Below are 18,203 nucleotides of genomic sequence, written 5' to 3'. Positions count from 1 at the left end.
GGAGTCAGGGCCTCTCCAAAAGGCAGTTTCTCAACTTTATTAGCCTGGAGCTCGTCCCTGCCAGCCCCACGGGCTGGTCCCCGGGCACAGTGAGCAGGACTGAGGTCAGACAGTTTCAACCCCTGGCCCCCGGCAGCCTGGAACAGTTGGGCCAAAGGGTCAGCAGGGGCAAAAGTCCAAATGCTGGCACTTCAGGTGTGGCTGGCGCCTGGCCAGGCCCAGGGTGAAGCACAGCCTGCCGCAGCTGGTGGACAGGGCGCCGTGGTCCTCTCCTGGCAGAGGGTCCAGCGTGGGGTAGGGCCAGGCCCTGCACAAGACAGCCTTCCTTCCAAAGCTGTGACTAGGAGCAGTTGGTGATCCTGGCCAGGAACTGCTGTGCCCACCACTCGTCCAGGTCAATGGGCACGAAGTCTGTGGAGAAACAGAAGGCTGGGCAGTGACACACCTTCCCGGCAGACCAGCGTGAGCTGGCCACAAGCCCCTCACCCAGATCCCAGCTTTAGCAGACACTGGGAAGAGTGGATCAGGCTCCATTCCTCACCCCACCCACCCCCTTGGGGCTAGAACCTGGCTGAGCCAGGTCAGGGGTGGATGGCAAGGGGCGCTCCTTGAGGGTGGGGGAGGGCTCACTCTGCAGCCTGGGGTTGGGGGTCCTCTCCACGTACTGCACAGGCCTTGGCCCGCTCTCACCGGCCGGGCCACCACCCAGCTGCTGCTCCACTTGCTGCCAGGCTGTGGGGAGAGGACGGTTAGACTGAGCCAGGCCCCTGGCACCCATCCACCCTAGTGGCTATCCTGGACCCCTGCCCGGAGCTGGGAACGGAAACGGGCAGCCTGCTGGACGGTCACAGGACAGACGGGCCCAGAGCCCAGGTACGTCCCAGCCCTCCAAGGACTTCAAGTTCAGGTTACAGTGGGAAGGGGACCAGTGGCCTGGGCCACTCCCTCAGGCCTCAGCGCTACCTTCTGACACAAATCGGACGTTCTCCTCGTGGGCCAGTGTGTAGGGCTCCTGGGTTCCCTCGAGGGATGGGGACGTGGCAGGCGGCCGGCGGCCATTCACCCGATTGAACACGAGCCTCGGCCCTGGACTGTGGGAAGGCAAGGAGACGCTTAGCCACGTTCCCAGGCCAGGTGCTACCTGGCAGAGCTCCCGGAGCAGTCGCAGGCCACCCCGCCCCACAGGCCAGGCCCACTCCAGGCCCTTCCCTGAACCACAGGGCAGCTGTGGGCTGCAGCCGGTGGCCGAGGCCTTTCTCCTGCAGGCCTGCATCCCCAACAGCTCAGCTCACACCTACAGCCCCTGGTCCTGAGGCAGGTCTTAGTCTGCAGAGGGGCTCTGTGTCCCCAGATCTCCACAGAGCCCCATGCTCAAGGCACACAGACGGCCCCCCATGTGTCTCTCAGGAACCTCCATTGCCACCTGCCTCCCCCCTCCCCACTGACGGGCCAGGCCTCCAGCAGCCCAGGTTCTGACCAGAGTAAACAGGTTTTTCAGCCCAACCCCGCCCCCAGGCACAGTTCTTGGTCACTCTCTCCCCCACAGAAGCTTCTTCATCTCAAGATGCCCCCAGGATGGAAGAAGGACCCTAACAAGAGCAGGTGGACTTTGCCCTTCGCAGCTGCCCGGGCTCCAGAGACAGCTCCTGGTCTGGCTAGACAGTGCCAAGTGCTGAGTGGGCCATCCTGAGTGGGGAGGGTAACCGTGGCCCTGGTCCACCCCTGCAGCTTCCAGGCAGGGACCATGCTCTTGCCCACAGGGCAGGAATGCTGAGTGAGGAGATGGCCCTGGGTGCTGGAGCCTGGCCTGGTGGGCATTCAATGTCCAGATGGCCACTGGGCCCACCCCAGCCAGCCGGGCCCAGGGCATGGATGGGCTGCCCTGGCCGGAGTCAGCTGGCCCAGCCCTGCACACATGAAGCCCGGGACAGGGCCACGGAGGGAGCGGGGCCCACACCTACAGCAGGAGGTGGGAGCCGGGAGTCCTGGGCTGCACGTGCCACTCCGCCAGGCACTCGCGGTCCCGCCGGCCTGCTCGCCATCCTGGGCTCAGGTGCCCCACCGCCGCGCGGGGTTCCTCCTCAGTTGAGAGGGGCACTAAAATAAAGAGGAGCATCCTGAGGGGCACCAGTCCCGCCAGCTCCAGGCTGGCAGGTCAGGTGGCCACAGAAAACGTGGAGGGGCAGGGCTGCTCTCAGGCTTGAGCAATACCAACCAGAGGGCGTGGATGTCTGTCCTCAAGTGGGACAGCCCCTCGCTTGCCTGCTAACCTTACCCCTGCAAGGCCACAAACTCTAGGAAAACTTGGAGACTGAGCATCCAAGAAGGAAAAAAAGAATTGCAGTCAAAGGCTACGAACTGCCAAGTACTTAGAGGGTGCTTTCCCTGGTGGCTCAGTGGTAAAGAATCCGTCTGGAGACCCAGGTTCAATCCCTGGGTCAGGAAGATCCCCTGGAGAAGTAAATGGCAACCCACTCCAGTATTCTTGCCTGGAGAGTCCAGTCCATGGGGCTGCAAGAGTCAGACAGGACTTAGTGACTCAACCACCAGAGGGCCCCCTGGCTGGGGCTGAGAAGGGGCTCAGGCTGGCACCTGCCCGCCCCCTGCTGGCAGTTACGTAAGGCGGCTCCGCGGGCCCTCTGGAGGAAAGGGCACTGCTCCCCTGTGCGCCTATGGTCGAGTCCGGTGCCACCCCCATCTCCACCCTCGTGCCAGCACCCAGGGACACGGTCCACTGGCAGGCCCTGCCCACGGCAGCAGCAGCTTTGGACTCCCTGCTCAGGGCCTGCCAACTAGGGCCTCCTATTCATCCCCTTCACTATCCTCCAACATAGACCACCCACCCATTTTCAGCCAAGGCTCAAGAAAGAAGTGACCTGTCCAGGGTCACACATGGTGAGTGGACGGCAGCATCTGAACTGTACGCGTGTCTGAGCCCGAAGCCCACAAGGCAGTGCAGCTCCCAAGCCTCCTCCCCCATCAGCCTGCCTCCCCTGCACCATCAGCAGGTCACAGGTTCCCCTTTCCTCTTTTCCCCCGACAGCAGGTCTTACTCTCTCTGGCGCAGAGGGAGAGAGCTCATCAGAGGCCCAGATTCACACAGCCTGTTCACCACCATGGGCAGCGCCCAGACCCAAGCCCAGTCAGGGGCAGACGCTTGGGGCACCCGCGGTGCACCAGGCACAGAGCGCCCCAGTGGCTCAGACTCCTTCCCTGGCAAGCCTGGCTGAGGGAGGGTGGACCGGAAGTCTGGGTGGAGTGATTTTGGTAGGTCCCCCCCCAAGAAGTTTCAGGAGCAAGGCTAGGGGTCCCCGTGTGGGAGACCTGAAGGTGCTCTGGCCTCCCAGTGGGGGCTCGCCCCTGAGTCTGGGAGGGGAGCGGATCAGGGAAGGGGTGACTTCAGAGGGAAGGGGGGATGGCACGACCAGCACAGTCTGCCTTCCTGCTGCCCCCCTGCCAGACGGGGCTGCGGAGGCGGGGGCAAGCACCAGCACCCCCGACCGGGACCTGGCAGGCTGCGGCCCCTTGTCTCATCCATCTCTCCTAGCATCTGGACCCTGCACACACCGCATGCTTCCTCCCCCACTCCCCGGCAAAGGTACATGGAGAAAGCACAAGCTTCTCCAGGTAAGAGAGTGGGAGCTTCCTGCCTGGGTGTTGGGGCGGGGGCCGACACTCCTGTGCCTCGTTTCCCTCCCCCGGGGCGGGGGGCACAGGGCGGCTGAGGACCAGGGCTGACGTCACAAGGCAGGGTCACAGCGCAGTGGGCCCTGGGACTCACCCCTACGGCCGCACACACCCCTCTCCCCGGAGGCGCTTGTGGTCCTCATAGGACCAGTCTCAGAGTGTCAACATGCTCCCAGCAAGAGGCTGCCCGAAAGGGCCTCAGCCTAGAAGGGTCTCACAGGCTGCCCCCACCTGTGGCATCTCAGGCCAGCACTGAGGGGGAGGGCAGGTTGAGGGCGCGCAGCAACACAGCCCCCAGCTCTTACCAATCTGGAGGCCGTCTGTCCTCAACTAGAGAAGAAATCCCAAGCCCTGTCGGTGCTTCCCCCACCCACCCACAGCCTGCAGGAGCCTCAGGCCTGTGTGGCCTGGACCAAGCCCTGGGCCCTGAGCCTGCAGAGAATAAGTAAGAAGTAAGACCAGAAAACAGACTCGAGCCAAAAAGTTACAGGTTCAGTCCCAGAGATGGAGGCGCTGACCTCCTGGGCACAGTGACTTGGAGACCACAGTGGTTGAACTGAGGCTCCCAGCAAAACTGCTGGTCAGGAAAAGCAGAAAAGCACCGGTGGGGGCTAGGGGAGAAGGCGGAGGAGAGCAGAGGCCTGGCAGGGCCCGAGGGAACCACGTGCACCTCTCCCCCGCTGCTCGGCCAGCACGGGGCTGGCAGCCTCCGGCGGCGGCCGCTCCCGCCCTCCAGGGCAATTCCGCGGTAGCTCCTCTCAAAGCGTGGCCTCCGCCGCCCAAGGTCGGCCCGGGCACCTGACTCAGCCTCCTGGAGCCCCTAAGATCCAGGAGCGGGTCGGCTTCCTCCCGACTCTGGGTGCGTGGGGCCCCAGGGCTCGGAGGAGTGTCACGCACCCCCGGCCCGGTTCCCTCCGACCCAGCCAGGTGCCAGGTGAGGCGGAAGCGCGGAGTTGCGGTCGCGAGCCTCAGGCGGGCCGGGTCGGCGGGCTCCGCCCCCTCCGCGCCCGCCGGGAGCATGTGGCCCGGGCTCCGCTAACCTTTCCCCAAGGTCACCCTCGCGGCCCCGCGAAGGCCGGCGGGGGAGGGGAGAGGAGGGCCGTGCGTCTCACCTCGACAGAGGCCAGGGGCCCAGCGGCTGTGCCCGCGGGTGCTGCGGGGTCGGAGCGGAATGCCGGCATTTCAGGAGCTCGCCGAGCCTGCTCTCCACCTGCTGCTGCGTGGGACCTGCGGGCACCGGGAGCGCGCGTCAGCCGCCGGCGCCGCGCCGGCGGCGGGCAGCGTATGCGGACCCCCGCCCGTCCCCTCCCTGCCTTGCCCGCCCCCGCCGCGCACCTGTGCGCCGCTGCGCGACCAGCTTGCTGGGTCCCTTGGTGATAGTGTACATGGTGCGGAGGGGCCGCAGTGCGCCCGCGCCCTCCGCGCCCTCCCCGCCCGCCGGCCCGCGGCCAGACCTCGCGCCCTCCGCCCGGCTGGCACTCTGCTGGCGGCGAGGGCGCGGCCCCTTTAACAGGCGGCCGGCGCCGCGGGGAGGGGGCGGGCCCGCCGCACACCCCCGGACCTTAAAGGGCCCGCGCCGAGGCTCGTGGCAGGGGTGGTGCTTGAACCTTGGGGAAACTGGCGGGACCCCCTGGCGAGGTCTGAAGGCGGAGTTTAAGCAAGTTTCTCAGGGCCCGGGCCGCCGTCCGCCATTGGAGGAGGCTCGAGGGGCCACGGGCACCCAGACGTGGCGAGGCTCTGGCTCAGGCCCTCGTGGGGTCGGCGGTGGTGTCCCAGGAGCCGAGGAGTTGACAGGTGCTGGGAATGATCTGTGTGGACTCTGGAAGCAAGGGTGTCCCCACGCACAGCACGTCGGAGACCCTCGGCCAAGGTGCCTGGGCCGGCCTGGGCCAATGCTGCGGTTCACTCACACGCGACTGAGGGGTGTCAAAGATGAGAATAGCGGGTCGGCCCCCGGGTTTGGGCAGAGACATGGCACCCTGGGAATCTCCCTTTCATCCTACGGAACAGGAGCTGGGTGCCGTCTGCCATGTGTGCACCTGCAGACCCCAGGAAGGGGGAGGGAGGCCCTTTACCAATCTAGGAGTACCCTGGGTGCTGGGGGGGTGCAGAAGGCAGGTGAAGGAGCCCAGCTCGCCTGTCATCCCGCGCGAGAGAAAGAGCACTTACTCCTCCACCCGCCCCAGACACTGGGGTCAGGACGCAAGCCCTACTGCAGTGATGTGCCTCAGGAGGAACCAGATATACCTGCAGGGGAGGGTCTGGGGGCTGGGCCCTAGCCTGCCCACAGCTCCTTCCCGAGGGTGAGGTGGAGCTGCTCCCCCTCCCACAAGGCCTGTGACCTGAGAGGGGAGAGCATGTCCAGGGAGCCAGGGCATGAGCACACCCCCCACCCACACCCCCGGCCACGCTGGGCCCCCTTTCCACCCCTGGGGCCCCTCCCCCGCCCCTCCCCCCACTCCCAGCTGTGTCAAGGCCAGCATGGTCCTGCGTCATCTGTGCTGCCGGCCCTGGTCTCTTCAGTGGCCTCGAGCACAGTGCTAACTCATGCTGGGGAGACTTTGAAGGGTGAGGGGCCTGGGAGTGGGGAGGGTCTCTTCCAGAAGGCACATGCTCTGGGCAGGAGGAGCCAGGCCCTGGGCTGACACAGAGCTGAGAGCTCCTCCTCTCATGGGCAACCCTTCAGGCCAACATGGAGAGGACCCTGTTGATGGGCAGGCAGGCTTGGCCTTGTTGGTGGGCAAGGCTGCTAGACCCTAATATCCCAGCCCTGCCCCTGGCCCTTGTCTGACGTCAAAGGTTGTGTCCAGAGCCCTTGGAAAGACTCCAGGAGAAAGCCACAGAAGAGGAATGGTCCTGCCAGGTGAGAGGGGAGGGGGTGCAGAACAGGCTGGGGGTGGAGGGGGTGGTGAAGGAACCCAGAGGGCCCCCAAAGACACTGAGCTGGGGCAGCAGGCAGCCAGGGGGAAGAAGGCCAGCTTGTAGGGAGCAGGCAGCAAAGCCCTGACACCTGTGTGCAGGAGGGCAGGGCCTATCTCCCCACCCCCACCGCCACCCAGAGGCCTTCCCAGACTCCCTGCTGCCAGAACTTAGCCTGAGCACCTGAGCCACCCTGACTTGGGGACAGAGCCAGGAGGCATGGGGAGGGCCCAGCCTGAGCCGGAAGAGTCAGGGTCTAGTCGGTCTGTGACCATGAGCTCAGGTCGGTTCTCCAGTTGGGGTAGGAAGCCTGGCCAGTCTGGCCTTGCCTGGACTACACTGTCCATGACAGTGAGCAACCTGCTAGGCCCCCAGAGACAGCGTCTTGCAGCCGGCAAACATTTCCTATTGTCAGAGAGGCTGGGAACACAGCCCAGAGTCAGTCACAGGCAGCTGAACAGGAGGCAGGAGCCTCACCCAGCAGCCAGCCACAAGCCCAGAAACGCCTGGAGCCACACAGAGAACATGGGTGTCGTAGCAAGGAGCGACCTTTACCTTACTGACTCCAGTTAACCCTAATGAAGACATTAGGGTTTTTCTCTTCTTTGCTGTTGTTCAGTCACTAAGTTGTGTCTGATTTTTTGCAACCCCATGGACTGTAGCCCACCAGGCTCCTCTGTCCCTGGGGTTCTCCAGGCAAGAATACTGGAGTGGGATTCCATGCCCTCCTCCAGGGGTTCTTCCCAACCCAGAGATAAAACCCATGTCTCCTGCATTGGCAGGTAGATTCTTTACCACTGAGCTGCTGGGGAAGCCCTTCTCTTCTGTGTGTTAGTCGCTCAGTCATGTCCAACTCTTTGTGGCCCCATGGAGTATAGCCTGCCGGGCTCCTGTCCATGAAATTCTCCGGCAAGAATATTGCAGTGGGTTGCCAGTTCCTGCTCCAGACTTTCTCTTCTAAAAGGCTCTAAACATGATATGGAAATTTCATATTAGAGGAGAAAGTTTAAGTTTTCAGCCATCCTCAGTCATTTTGCAGGTCTGAAGTTCATGCCCTCACCAACCCAGACTGGAGGATGGGCTTCTGCCAACAAAGCGTGGTCAGTAGCCCCAGGAAAAGCTCTGGCAGGATGCTCCCATACCTGCCACCAAGTGTCCAGGGACTGCCCATCCCTTTTCGTTTGCTTGTTTGGCTGCAGCTTGTAGGATCTTAGTTTCTTAATCGGAGATTGAGCCCGGGTCCTGGGAGTGAGAGCGCAAAGTCCTAACCACCGGACGGCCAGGGGGTTCCCAGGGCTTGCCCGTCCCCACACCCAAGTACAATGAGCTGAACAGTGGCCCCTCAAAGAAACACCACCTGGAACCTCAGAAAATGACCTTGTTTGGAATAATGGTCTTTGCAGATATAATTAAAGCAAGGGATTTGAGATAAGGTCATCCCAGATTAGAGAGGGTCCTAAAATCCAGTGAAGCCTGTCCTTGGGAAAGGAGAGGGTCGTATCCTCCCATTGTGTGAAAATGGTATAAATCCTAATTATGTTGAATTGGTTCATAGTGCTTTTCAGGTCTACTCTATCCTTCTACTTGTCTATTCAGCATATTAAATTTTAAAATTCTATTAATTTCTAAGAGTTTGATATTGAAACTCCAACTAAAAATCTTACTTTATCTACTTAAAATAATTGTCATATATAGTGGAACTTTATGTAACTTTATATTTTCCAAGTATCCTGTAAATGTGTTATCATACTTTCATAACTTAAAAAAGAAAAAAAAAATTTAAATACAGATAAAAAGGAGAGGGATATTAGGACACAGAGAGACCCAGAGGAGAGATGGCAGGGAGGTGGCCACAAGCCCGGGAGCGCCTGGAGACACAGAGAGAGGAGCAGGAAGCTGTGCTGACGAAAGAGCTTCCGGTAGGGCCGTTGGGCAGCCGAGATCTTTATTCTGGACTTCTGGCCTGCAGAACTGTGAGAAAGGAAACTTGTTTGGAGCCACCACACTTTGGAGTAATTTGTCACTGTAGCTCTGGAAAATCAATGTACTGAGGGAATCAGTAGTGGGCGAGAACCCTGGGTACACACTGCAGGGCTCCGGAGGGAGCTCAGCAGGTGGCAGGCACCTGGGCCTGGACCCCAGGAAGGAAGCTGGACGCCGCTGTTGGCTCTGGCCATCACGAGGCAGCAGGAGTAGCCGAGAGGGCCCTTCTGGCTCCAACAGTAACCCTCAGGACACAACCTCAGGAGGTAGCACTGAGCGCAGTTCCAGGCATGGGATGCTTCCAGGGGTCCCATGTTCAGCAGCTCCTGGGGGGCTTCAGAGTCTGACTTACATCCGGGACTTTATGGAAAGTGTTCACACGTTCACACACACACATTCACACAGTCCCAGGTGCTCCCATGCATGCATTCACACACGCATGTGCACTCATACTGCAGCAAAGCCCACTGCTCTGCTCTGTCCACTGTCTCTGCCCCAGGCTCTGAGGGTGCTGAGTGTGGAGGGAGGGCAGGTGTCAGTCAGTCATACAGAATCCAGCCCAGAGGGATGAACGGCAGGCAGAGAGCAACTTGAGGTCAAGGGCTGTTAAATGGAAGACCTTGCTGGGCATGTGGGCAGCACATACAACATGAAGGCTTGCTCCCTCCTACAGGACGAATCTCTGACTCTTTGGATCCCAACTGGGTATCCTGCAATCTAAGTGGATTCTAACTCCACCCACCCATTGTCCACACAGATCCACAGGCTCAGGGCTCAGTCCCACAACACAACAGGCAAGAATACTGGAGTGGGTTGCCATCCCCTTTTCCAGGGGATCTTCCTGACCCAGGGATCAAATCGGTGTCTCCTGCAGCTCCTGCATTACAGGTGGATTTGTGACTGACCAGCTGTAAATCAGGGTCCTGTAACTTGCCAGAATGACTCACAGAACTCAGGGGAGCATTTTGCTTACCTTATTGGTTTGCCACAAAGGACACAACTTGGGAACAGATGCAGGAGATGCCCAGGGAAGGTGTGGGAAGTGGTGCAGAGCCCCACACTCTCCCCGGGAGCCACCCTCCCAGCCCTCCACATTCACTAGCTGGAAGCTCCCTGACCCCCTCCATTTGGGGTTTGAGTGGAGGTCCATCACATTGGTAGGAGTGGTTAATAATGGAGATTAACTGCATCTCCAGCCCCCTATCCCAGGCAGGAGGTCAGAGGTCAGGAGTGGGGTTGGTTTCCCCTGGCAACCAGCACCCCCCCCCCCGCCCCTCCTCCTGACTTGTCACCTGTCTGGTGTGAACCCGGGTGAGATTGAAAGGGGCTTGTTATGCATAACAGATGCTCCTCTCACTCCTTCCTTCAGGAAATCCCAGGGTTTTAAGAGTTCTATTCAGAAATCAGGATGCAGACCAAATACACATTTCCTTCTTTTTTTTTTAAGTTTCTTTGGCTGCTCTGTGTCTGGGTGTTTGTTGCCGCACAGAGGATCTTTGATATTCATTGCAGCATGCAGGCTCTTTAGATGTGGCATGTGAGATCTAGTTCATTGACCAGGGATGATGGCTCAGCGGTAAAGAATCTGCCTCCTGAGTGCAGGAGACGGGTTCAGCCCCTGGGTTAGGAAGATCCTCTGGAGGAGAGCATGGCAACCCACTCCAGTATTCTTGCCTGGAGAATCCCATGGACAGAGGAGCCTGGCCAGGCTACAGTCCATGGGGTCGCAAAGAGTTGACTCGGCGACTAACACTTTCTTTCCCATTGGGAGTGAGGAGTCTCAGCCACTGGACTACCGAAGACGTCCCTCTATTGTTTATTGTATGAGAACAGCGCAGGGCAGCCCAGGGAAGCCAGGGAGCTTTGTGCCTCTTGAGTGGGCGAGGAGGCTGAGGGGCCTGGGTGGAGAGGCCCCAACTGGCCACTGATCATCACAGGTGGGGGCAGAGATTCACACTGAGGGACACCTCTTGTCCACCTGGAGACGCAGAAAATACCCAACAAACCAGGCGTGCATGCGTTGCTCTGTTGTGTCCCTCCCCCACTGTCCGTGGAATTTTCCAGGCAAGAATCCTGGGTTGCCATTTCTTACTCCAGGAGATCTATCCCAATTCAGGAATTGACCCCATGTCTCTTGCATCTCTTGCATTGACAATGCTGATTCTTTACCACTGGCACCACCTGGGAAGCCCCAGCAAACCAGGACTTGAGGCAAAAGTGAGTCAGGTAAGGAAAGCTTATGAAATGAGAAAGTCGGCTAAGAAAAAAGTGTGGTAACACTGAATGCTAAAGGGGTTGTCTGGAGGCCGGCCCACTGAAACTTTTCTAGGGGCCTTGTATTCACATTGGCCAGCTCTACACCACCTCTTGTCCCTAAGAGGCAAGGCTGTCCTCCCCGTCTGATGGCATTCATACTGTAGTCTCTGGTCCCACTCTGCATGGCCCCGAGAGAGCACCCCCAGACTAAAGCCCGGTCAGCGCCATTCGCAGAGCTTTTTGTCAGAGCGACCCTGGGTGGGTGGGTGTGTGTGTGTGTGTGTGTGTGTGTGTGTGTGTGTTGGGGCCGGGAGGCGGGGGGGAGGTGCAGGGAGCGTCTAGCGCAAGAAAAATCGCCCAGCAAAGGAGATAAGCTAGACCTGAGTGTTGAGCGCCGCCTCACGCCTGCTAAGAGGGCCCTTTCCGAGACACGGGCCCCGAGACAACCAGGGAAGAGCGGTAGAACACACAAACCGGCCTCCGACGAGACTCAGAGGTCACCGACCCCTTAACACCCGTGAACCCTGGGTTTGCACTGCTTATCGCAGGGCCACAGAGACGCCCTGAGCAGTAAGGGCTCGTCTCCGCAGGCAGCCCGCCCCTCCGGGGGCCGCGCCCCGTCCACCGCAGGGAGCTCCGCCCCGCTTCCCCGCCCACCACAGGGAGCTCCGCCCCGCGGCCCCGCTCAGACGAGAGCCCAGTCTAACCACGAAGGCCCTTCCATGGCACCGTACCCACAATTTCCGGAATGCCGCGGTTGCTATGGTTTCCCCGGCGTCAGTTCGAATCCAGTCGGCCAGAAACCGCGTCCCTCATCGCCGCTCCTTCCCCTGGAGTGCTGAGTGCCCGAGAGACTAGGCGGGACCCCCGCCTTCCCGCTCCCCGCCCCTCAAGTCCAGTGCTTCCAGCCCTGCAGCTCGCGCCGCAGCGACGCCTGCGCTCTGACGGCTCCGCCTGGGGCTGGGCGGCGGGGCTTGCGTCACAATCTCCTAAGTCTCGCGGACACAGTTATCGCCAGCCGCGCCGCTGGTGTAGTGGTATCATGCAAGATTCCCATTCTTGCGACCCGGGTTCGATTCCCGGGCGGCGCAGGTTATGATATGTATTTTTTTCCCTCTCAGCCCCCAAAACCCCCGAGGGATTTAATTAAAAAAAAAAAAGAAAGCCAGACAAGGTGAAGGAATCCATTCCAGTACGACAAGAATGAGACAATTTCGGAGTAACAAGCACTATGAAAAAGTGCTAGGACAGCCACGGGCACCGGGGTGCTGAGCCAATGGACGCCTGTAAACTAACGACCCAAGCTTGCCTCCCGGTTCCTGTCCAGAGGTAGCGGCTCGCAGCGCGCCTCCCGGGACTGCGGTGCCTTTACGGCGCGGCGCGTGTCCTAATGGGAATTGTAGTCCGTGGAGGGGAAAGGCCAATTGCAACACGGCCAGGCCACAGCCCCCGCCCTCTCGCAGTGCCTGACTACCACTCCCGACGGGCCCCGCGGCTCCGGACTACCACTCCCGAAGGGCCCCGCGGTGCTTGACTACCGCCCCCGACGCTTCCGACTGTGCCAAACTCGTGAAGGCGCTCTCCGCCGGGGACTGGGAAGATGCTGGTTGCGGAGGCCGCCGAGCGGAACAAGGAGCCCATCCTGCAGGTGTTGCGGCAGTACTTGGACTCGGCCCAGCGCGGGGTCCGCGTGCTGGAAGTGGCCTCGGGCTCGGGCCAGCACACAGCCCACTTCGCGCGAGCCTTTCCCCATGCGGAGTGGCAGCCGTCCGACGTGGACCAGCGCTGCCTGGACAGGTGCGGCGGGAAGGTGGGACCCTGCGGGTGAAAGTGGGCCCCATCCCGTTGCCCTGGACCCCCCCGCTATTGTGGTTCCTCTAAGCTTCCTCCAAGCAGGATTGCAGGGGCTCAGAAAAGGCTGCACAGGCCACCCCCACCACGGGCTGTCCTCCCGCAGCATCTTGGCCACCACTCAGGCCCACGGGCTGCCCAACGTGAAGGCCCCGATGTATCTGGACGTGACCTGGGATTGGAAGCAGTGGGGCGGGATCTTGCCGCAGTCGCTGGACCTGCTGCTCTGCATCAACATGAGCCACATCAGCCCCCTGAGTTGCACCGAGGTCTGTGGGAGCGTGGGCGAGCCACCCAGGGGCCACCCACCAGCGCCATGTGGCACTCTTTTTCCTGTACTGGGAGGGAGCAGAATGCCCGATCTGCCCTTTATCAGCGATGGGGACTCAGGCCAGGGAGGTCCCGGGAAAGCTCCTCACTGCTATCCTGCCTCTCCGCTCCGCAGGGCCTGTTCAGAGCAGCAGGACACCTGCTCAAACCCAAGGCTGTGCTCATCACCTATGGGGTAAGTGCTCCTGCCTGAGATGGGCCTCCCCAGGCAGGCGGCCTTGGCTGTCCTGGCTTTTCTGGACTGCCTTCTCGTCTTGGTATTTTCAGTTGCCTTTCCCTCCAGCTTCCTATCAGCACTGAAGCACACCCAAGCCCTCTGCTCTCCAGCACTCCCCTGTCACTTGCCCTTGCTCAGCACTGTCCTCCGCTGTCCCCTCTCTGGGGATCATCGAGGGGTGGGTCCTTTCCATTCTGTGGGTGCCATCCTGCAAGTGTGCACAGTGCTTGGCTGCGGACGGCTGAGCCTGTGGACAGTGGGCAGAATCGTGTCTCCCGTCTCCACAGGCCTATGCCGTCAATGGGAAGATTTCTCCCCAAAGTAACGTGGATTTTGACCTGACTCTCAGATGCAGGTCAGAGCTGGGTGGGTAGGGGGCTTGGCTGGGGGGCAGGTGGGTCGAGTGACCCCCAGGCCACGACCCTGCCACTTCCCCTCATGCAGGAACCCCGAATGGGGGCTGCGGGACACCTCCCTTCTCAAGGACCTGGGCCAGGCCAGTGGCCTGCTCCTGGAGAGGATGGTAGGTAGAGAGGGCTGTGGTCATGGGCAGCCTCCCTGGGGACCAAGAGCAGCTTCTCCAGCCCAAGTATCTCCCCCAGGTGGACATGCCAGCCAACAACAAGTGCCTAATTTTCCGGAAACAGTAACTCCCTCTTCTGCGATGCCTGTGTCCCTGGACAAAGCCCCTGCCGCCCTGGGCCAGACTGCGGGGCGTGGCCCTGCCCAGACTGGGGATTTGTGACCAGTGGCCACAGGGCTGCTGAGAACCTGAGAATAAAGTGTTTCCTGCTGCCCCACTCCTGGTATCTCCCATGTCATCTCCTGGGAGCACCCCTGCAGGGTGCCTGTGGGCTGTCTCTGTCTGTGAGGTTTCCATACTGGGCACAGGAGGGGTCTGGCCTGTGGATCAGGACTCGCGGGCATCCTGGACTCTGCTGCTCCCCTCGGGCAGTGAGGGGATGCAGGGATAAAGGCCCCGGGAATGCTGAGGCAGGACCGAGCTGACTGCCTGGTCCTCTTGCCAGGGGGAGGTGGCACCCACCTCCCAGGCTGGTCCTCACTGGTGCTCCCTCCTGATCTCAGAGCAGAGCCACGTGCGCATGTGAGGGCCAGGACCCCAGCACGCACAGGCTGTGAGGTCCAGGACTTTTATTCAGGCAGAGGGTGGGAGTGTGGGGAGGGCGGGGCCTAGCGGGGAGCTGGGGCTGTGGGTTGGTGGGCAGGCTAGTCCTGGAAGCGATTGAGCAGCTCGCAGGCCTTCCTCTCTAGCAGCTCAGAGATCTTCTTGATGCGCTTTTCGCTGGCGGCGCGCACATAGCTACCCGCATCCAGCATGGCTACGCCGTCGCGCACCTCGCCCATGATGACCAGCGGGCCGTCGCCGGCCGTCACGTTTGGGCAGGGGCAGGCTCGGTCCACACCGATCAGCGTCACCTCCAGGTACTTGGTGCCCAGGAGCCTGAGGCCCATCTTGTCATCCTTGAGCACTTCGTCCAGCGCCACGCGCGCAATGCCGCCGCCCCCCGCCTCGGGCTCCTCCAGCACCTCGGTGAGCCGCCCCACGATGGCGAAGTCGCTGCGGCACAGGCTGAGCGCCAGCTTGCTGCGGAGCCGGCAGGCCCGGCAGGGCGGTGTGCGCGGCACCGGGCAGGCGTGCTCGCAGCTCTCGCGGCTCTCGAAGTTGTTGCCATTGCCCTCGCAGCCGCTGTACTCAAAGGGGTGGCAGTGCTGCAGCAGCGGGCTGTAGGCCCAGCGCGGCTCCCAGCCCTGGCAGGGGCCCTGTACGGCCGGCAGCGCACAGGCGTCCCCAGGGTCACGGGCGCACGCCTGCTGGCACGCCTCATAGGTCTCGAAGCCCTGGGCGCCCCCAGCACAGCTGCCCACGGGGAAGGTCATGCAGCCGCGCCGCTGCGGGTCAAAGTGCCAGAGGACCCGGCCAGACGAGGGGCCGACACAGGCCTGCGTGCTGGGCAGGCACTGGGCCGGGGCGTTGGCGGCCTCGTGAGCCCCAGCCCCGGCTGGATCCCGCTGGACCACGGACAGCGGGAAGTCAGCCCGCAGCAGCCCGGCGGCGTTGCGCGCCGTGCACGTGTAGAGGCCGGCATCCTCTGGCCGGGCGTTGTAAAGCACCAGCTGCCCGATGCTGGTGACCACCACGTTGCCGTACATCTGGTCTGGCCGCATGATCAGGTTCTCCCGCTGGTCACTCTGCTTCTCCCAGGTCACGGCGGGGGGCGGGCGGCCGCTGACGTCGCAGTGGAGGCTGGCCGTGCCCCCAACATATACTGCCTGCGGGGAGGGGCTGCTGTAGAGGGCAGGCGGCACTGGGGCATCCCCGGGCGTGGGGCGGGCGGTGGTCTCGGGGGGCCTGGGGCTGCTGGGTGGCCAGCTAAGGACGTGCTTGCAGGGCACGACGCGCAGGCGCAGGCCACGCAAGCAGGCCTCAGCATCCATGTAGCAGCGGTTGTAGTAGGTGAGGCCATCCGAGGCGCAGGTGAAGCTGGGCTCCTTCTCACAGCGGTCCCGGCAGCGGCACACTGGCTGCCCATCCCAGATGTCACAGTCGGAACCCTGCTGTGCGCACACGAAGCCCTCACACGAGGCCGCCAGCCTGGATGCAGTCGGGCCACTGTCAGGGAAGCGGGCGGCCACACAGCTTTGCAGCCCGCACACGTTGGTACAGCACTTCTCGGTGGCCGCGCAGTCCTGGGGGGTGGGGGGCACAGCTCAGCGGGCACCTGAACGCTCCTTCCCGCCCAGCCCCAGCATGCCCAGCTTAGGCGGGGAAGGCCTGCTGCCCCTCCTTGCGTCAGTGTCCCCTCTGGAGCCAAGCAGGTTGGCTTTCCATCTGGGGGTGAGCCACAACTGCCAGCAGCCCCTCACAGGTCACCTTGCTGAACCTCACTACGCCCCCAGACCCTTGGCCCCCAAAGCAGGTGGTGCTACTCCCATCGTACAGATGAGGACACGAAGGCCTGGGGGGGACATACAACGTTCTTAAGGCCTCAGCAGTGCTGCGGGGTCGGGCTGTAAGGACAGCACATCCAAACAGGGCCCTGGCCTCTGCCTTGCTGGGCACGAGAACGACTAGTTTCAGGGTGGGGGTGGGCAGGTCTGGGGACAGAAATGAAAGTCGCTCCGTCGTGTACGACTCTTTGTGATCCCATGGACTGTACCATCCATGAATTTCTCCAGGCCTCAATGCTGCAGTGGGTAGCCATTCCCTTCTCCAGGAGATCTTCCCAACCCAGGGAATCAAACCCAGGTCTCCCACATTGCAGGCAGACTCTTTACCAGCTGAGCCACCAGGGAAGCCCCTTCAATCTTCAGACACATGGAGGCAGCATCTGGGGGTGTCTGTCCCCAGGGCCCCTCAACACGGAGCACAGTGCCAAGAGTGGGGAGCCCCAAGAGAAAATGACCTCCAGGGTCAAGGGTGGCTGGGTCCTCTCTGCAGTGCAGGCAAGGCCTGGGGGAGGGGTGAGATCTGGGCTCCTCCAGCGCTGACCAACCAGACCAAGACACCCTGGGCCCTCCAGGAGCTTGTCTCCCCCGCAGCCGGGCTGGGGGAGACTGCCTGTGCTCACCTGATCCCCGACGCACTCTCGCTCACAGGTGCTCTGCGCGTCCACCCACAGGTTGGGGCTGAGCTGGTTGGGGCACACCCCCGGGTGGCCCCCAGGGCCTGGCGGCAGGCTGGCCCCCGCAGTCAGCCCAGCCAGGAGCAACAGCGGCAGGAGTGGCCTCAGGGCCGGCATGAGGACCGCAGGACCACAGGGTGGGGGGTGTGGCCACTAGCCCCTCCTCAGACCCCGCGAGCCCCGCACCCTGCAGGCATCCACCCTCCCAGACCTGTGATTGGTGCCCCTGCTTTCTGCCCCGGGCTCCCCTGTACCCCAAGATTGGAGCCCACAGCGGACGCTGGCCTCGGACCGGGTAGAGCAGAGTCTGTGCATGTGGCACCGGCCCCTCCCCCGCCTGGCCCTTCTGGTCAGCTCAGGGCAGGGGGCGGGGAGATGAGGAAGGCTGGGGAGGGGCTGGCGCCAGAAGCAGAGACACTGGCCACGAGGGTCACCGAGGGGCGGAGAAGGGCGGCTCTGGACAGAGAGGGGAGGGGGCACTGCTGTAACCGGAGCCCCTCCTCCCTCCAGGCCCTGGGTTCAGGGATGGAAGGGCCCTGGGATCAAAGCTGCCCTGCAGGAGGGGGCAGGGCTGGCCAGCCCCTTCCCCAGAGCAGGCCGCCCCCTGGGAGTCACTGTGTCCATGCAGAGCTGCAGGGGCTCTGCATCCAGCCCAGTCACCGTGGGGTTCTGCTCCCTTCCCGGGGAGCCTCTTCCCCTGCTCCTTCCCACAGGCACAACCCGAGAGCAGGTCTTGGGGTCAAATCTAAATGCTTTCTGCTGGAGAGAGGCATTCGCAGCGCAAAGATACCTGGTGGGCGGTGCCGCCTGGGCTTGCTCTGGTGACCAGTGGTTGGTGGAGGTGGGGAAGCTGATGCAGGGCAGAACTCTGCATTTAGGGCCCCCACCCCCACCCAGGCGCCCGACCCCTGGTCCAGGGCTTTCCTCAACTGGCTAACGGTGGGTGCCTGCAAAGGGTGGGTCCTAGAGCTGTGGTCACATGAGACGTGGACACTAGACAGGCTGAGTATTTGCTTGGACTGATTTGAATCTTAGTGGCTGTGTGTGGCCCTACGTGGGGCTGTGCAGTCCTGAGAGAGACCAAGGGCATCTAGGAGCACCCTGAGAAGAGTCCCAGGAGAGCTTAAGAACAGCCAGGACCCAAAGGCATTGGCCTGTCCCCTGCAGGCCCCACAACAGGGAGCCCTGCTCCTCATGGGCAGGGGCAGATCAGGGCCCAGGGGCCGGACCGCCCACTCTGAGACCAACAGGAAAACATCCTGCTACCCCATGTCTGACCCGTTGACTTGAGAGGCAGGGTCCTAAGAGCCTGGTCT

At 62.1% G+C, this 18,203-nt stretch overlaps 3 protein-coding genes and 1 non-coding gene across 8 annotated transcripts; 2 read left to right on the top strand and 2 right to left on the bottom strand.

The window, feature by feature from the left end:
• Positions 1-21: 21 nt before the first annotated feature.
• On the bottom strand, positions 22-5,199 carry MCRIP2 (MAPK regulated corepressor interacting protein 2). Of its 3 annotated transcripts, XM_055561457.1 has the most exons (6): positions 5,023-5,199; positions 4,800-4,914; positions 1,962-2,117; positions 964-1,091; positions 631-732; positions 22-411 (listed from the first exon to the last, which is right to left on the bottom strand). In XM_055561457.1, the coding sequence occupies exons 1-6, from the start codon at positions 5,072-5,074 to the stop codon at positions 341-343; spliced, it is 624 nt and encodes a 207-aa protein (XP_055417432.1). In that variant the 5' UTR covers positions 5,075-5,199; the 3' UTR covers positions 22-340. The 3 variants fall into 3 exon arrangements, with proteins under 3 accessions (XP_055417432.1, XP_055417433.1, XP_055417431.1); XM_055561458.1 differs by lacking the exon at positions 1,962-2,117 and having other exon boundaries at positions 5,023-5,190; XM_055561456.1 differs by lacking the exons at positions 4,800-4,914; positions 5,023-5,199 and adding an exon at positions 4,206-4,764 and having other exon boundaries at positions 1,962-2,097.
• A 6,666-nt stretch (positions 5,200-11,865) lies between these two features.
• TRNAG-CCC (transfer RNA glycine (anticodon CCC)) lies at positions 11,866-11,936 on the top strand. Its single transcript has one exon. It is a non-coding gene; the product is annotated as a tRNA-Gly (tRNA).
• Positions 11,937-12,359: 423 nt separating this feature from the next.
• On the top strand, positions 12,360-14,043 carry METTL26 (methyltransferase like 26). Of its 3 annotated transcripts, none has more exons than XM_055561360.1 (6): positions 12,360-12,642; positions 12,728-12,965; positions 13,142-13,201; positions 13,531-13,598; positions 13,688-13,766; positions 13,846-14,043. In XM_055561360.1, the coding sequence occupies exons 1-6, from the start codon at positions 12,446-12,448 to the stop codon at positions 13,891-13,893; spliced, it is 690 nt and encodes a 229-aa protein (XP_055417335.1). In that variant the 5' UTR covers positions 12,360-12,445; the 3' UTR covers positions 13,894-14,043. The 3 variants fall into 3 exon arrangements, with proteins under 3 accessions (XP_055417335.1, XP_055417336.1, XP_055417337.1); XM_055561361.1 differs by having other exon boundaries at positions 12,366-12,642; positions 12,803-12,965; XM_055561362.1 differs by having other exon boundaries at positions 12,450-12,642; positions 12,742-12,965.
• WFIKKN1 (WAP, follistatin/kazal, immunoglobulin, kunitz and netrin domain containing 1) lies at positions 13,830-18,194 on the bottom strand. Its single transcript, XM_055561364.1, has 2 exons — positions 16,834-18,194; positions 13,830-15,952 (listed from the first exon to the last, which is right to left on the bottom strand). The coding sequence occupies exons 1-2, from the start codon at positions 17,002-17,004 to the stop codon at positions 14,471-14,473; spliced, it is 1,653 nt and encodes a 550-aa protein (XP_055417339.1). The 5' UTR covers positions 17,005-18,194; the 3' UTR covers positions 13,830-14,470.
• Between the last annotated feature and the right edge of the window lie 9 nt (positions 18,195-18,203).

This window comes from Bubalus kerabau, chromosome 23 (genome assembly GCF_029407905.1).
Source record: "Bubalus kerabau isolate K-KA32 ecotype Philippines breed swamp buffalo chromosome 23, PCC_UOA_SB_1v2, whole genome shotgun sequence".
Taxonomy (NCBI): domain Eukaryota; kingdom Metazoa; phylum Chordata; class Mammalia; order Artiodactyla; family Bovidae; genus Bubalus; species Bubalus kerabau.
This window is presented reverse-complemented; position numbering and strand designations above follow the sequence as displayed.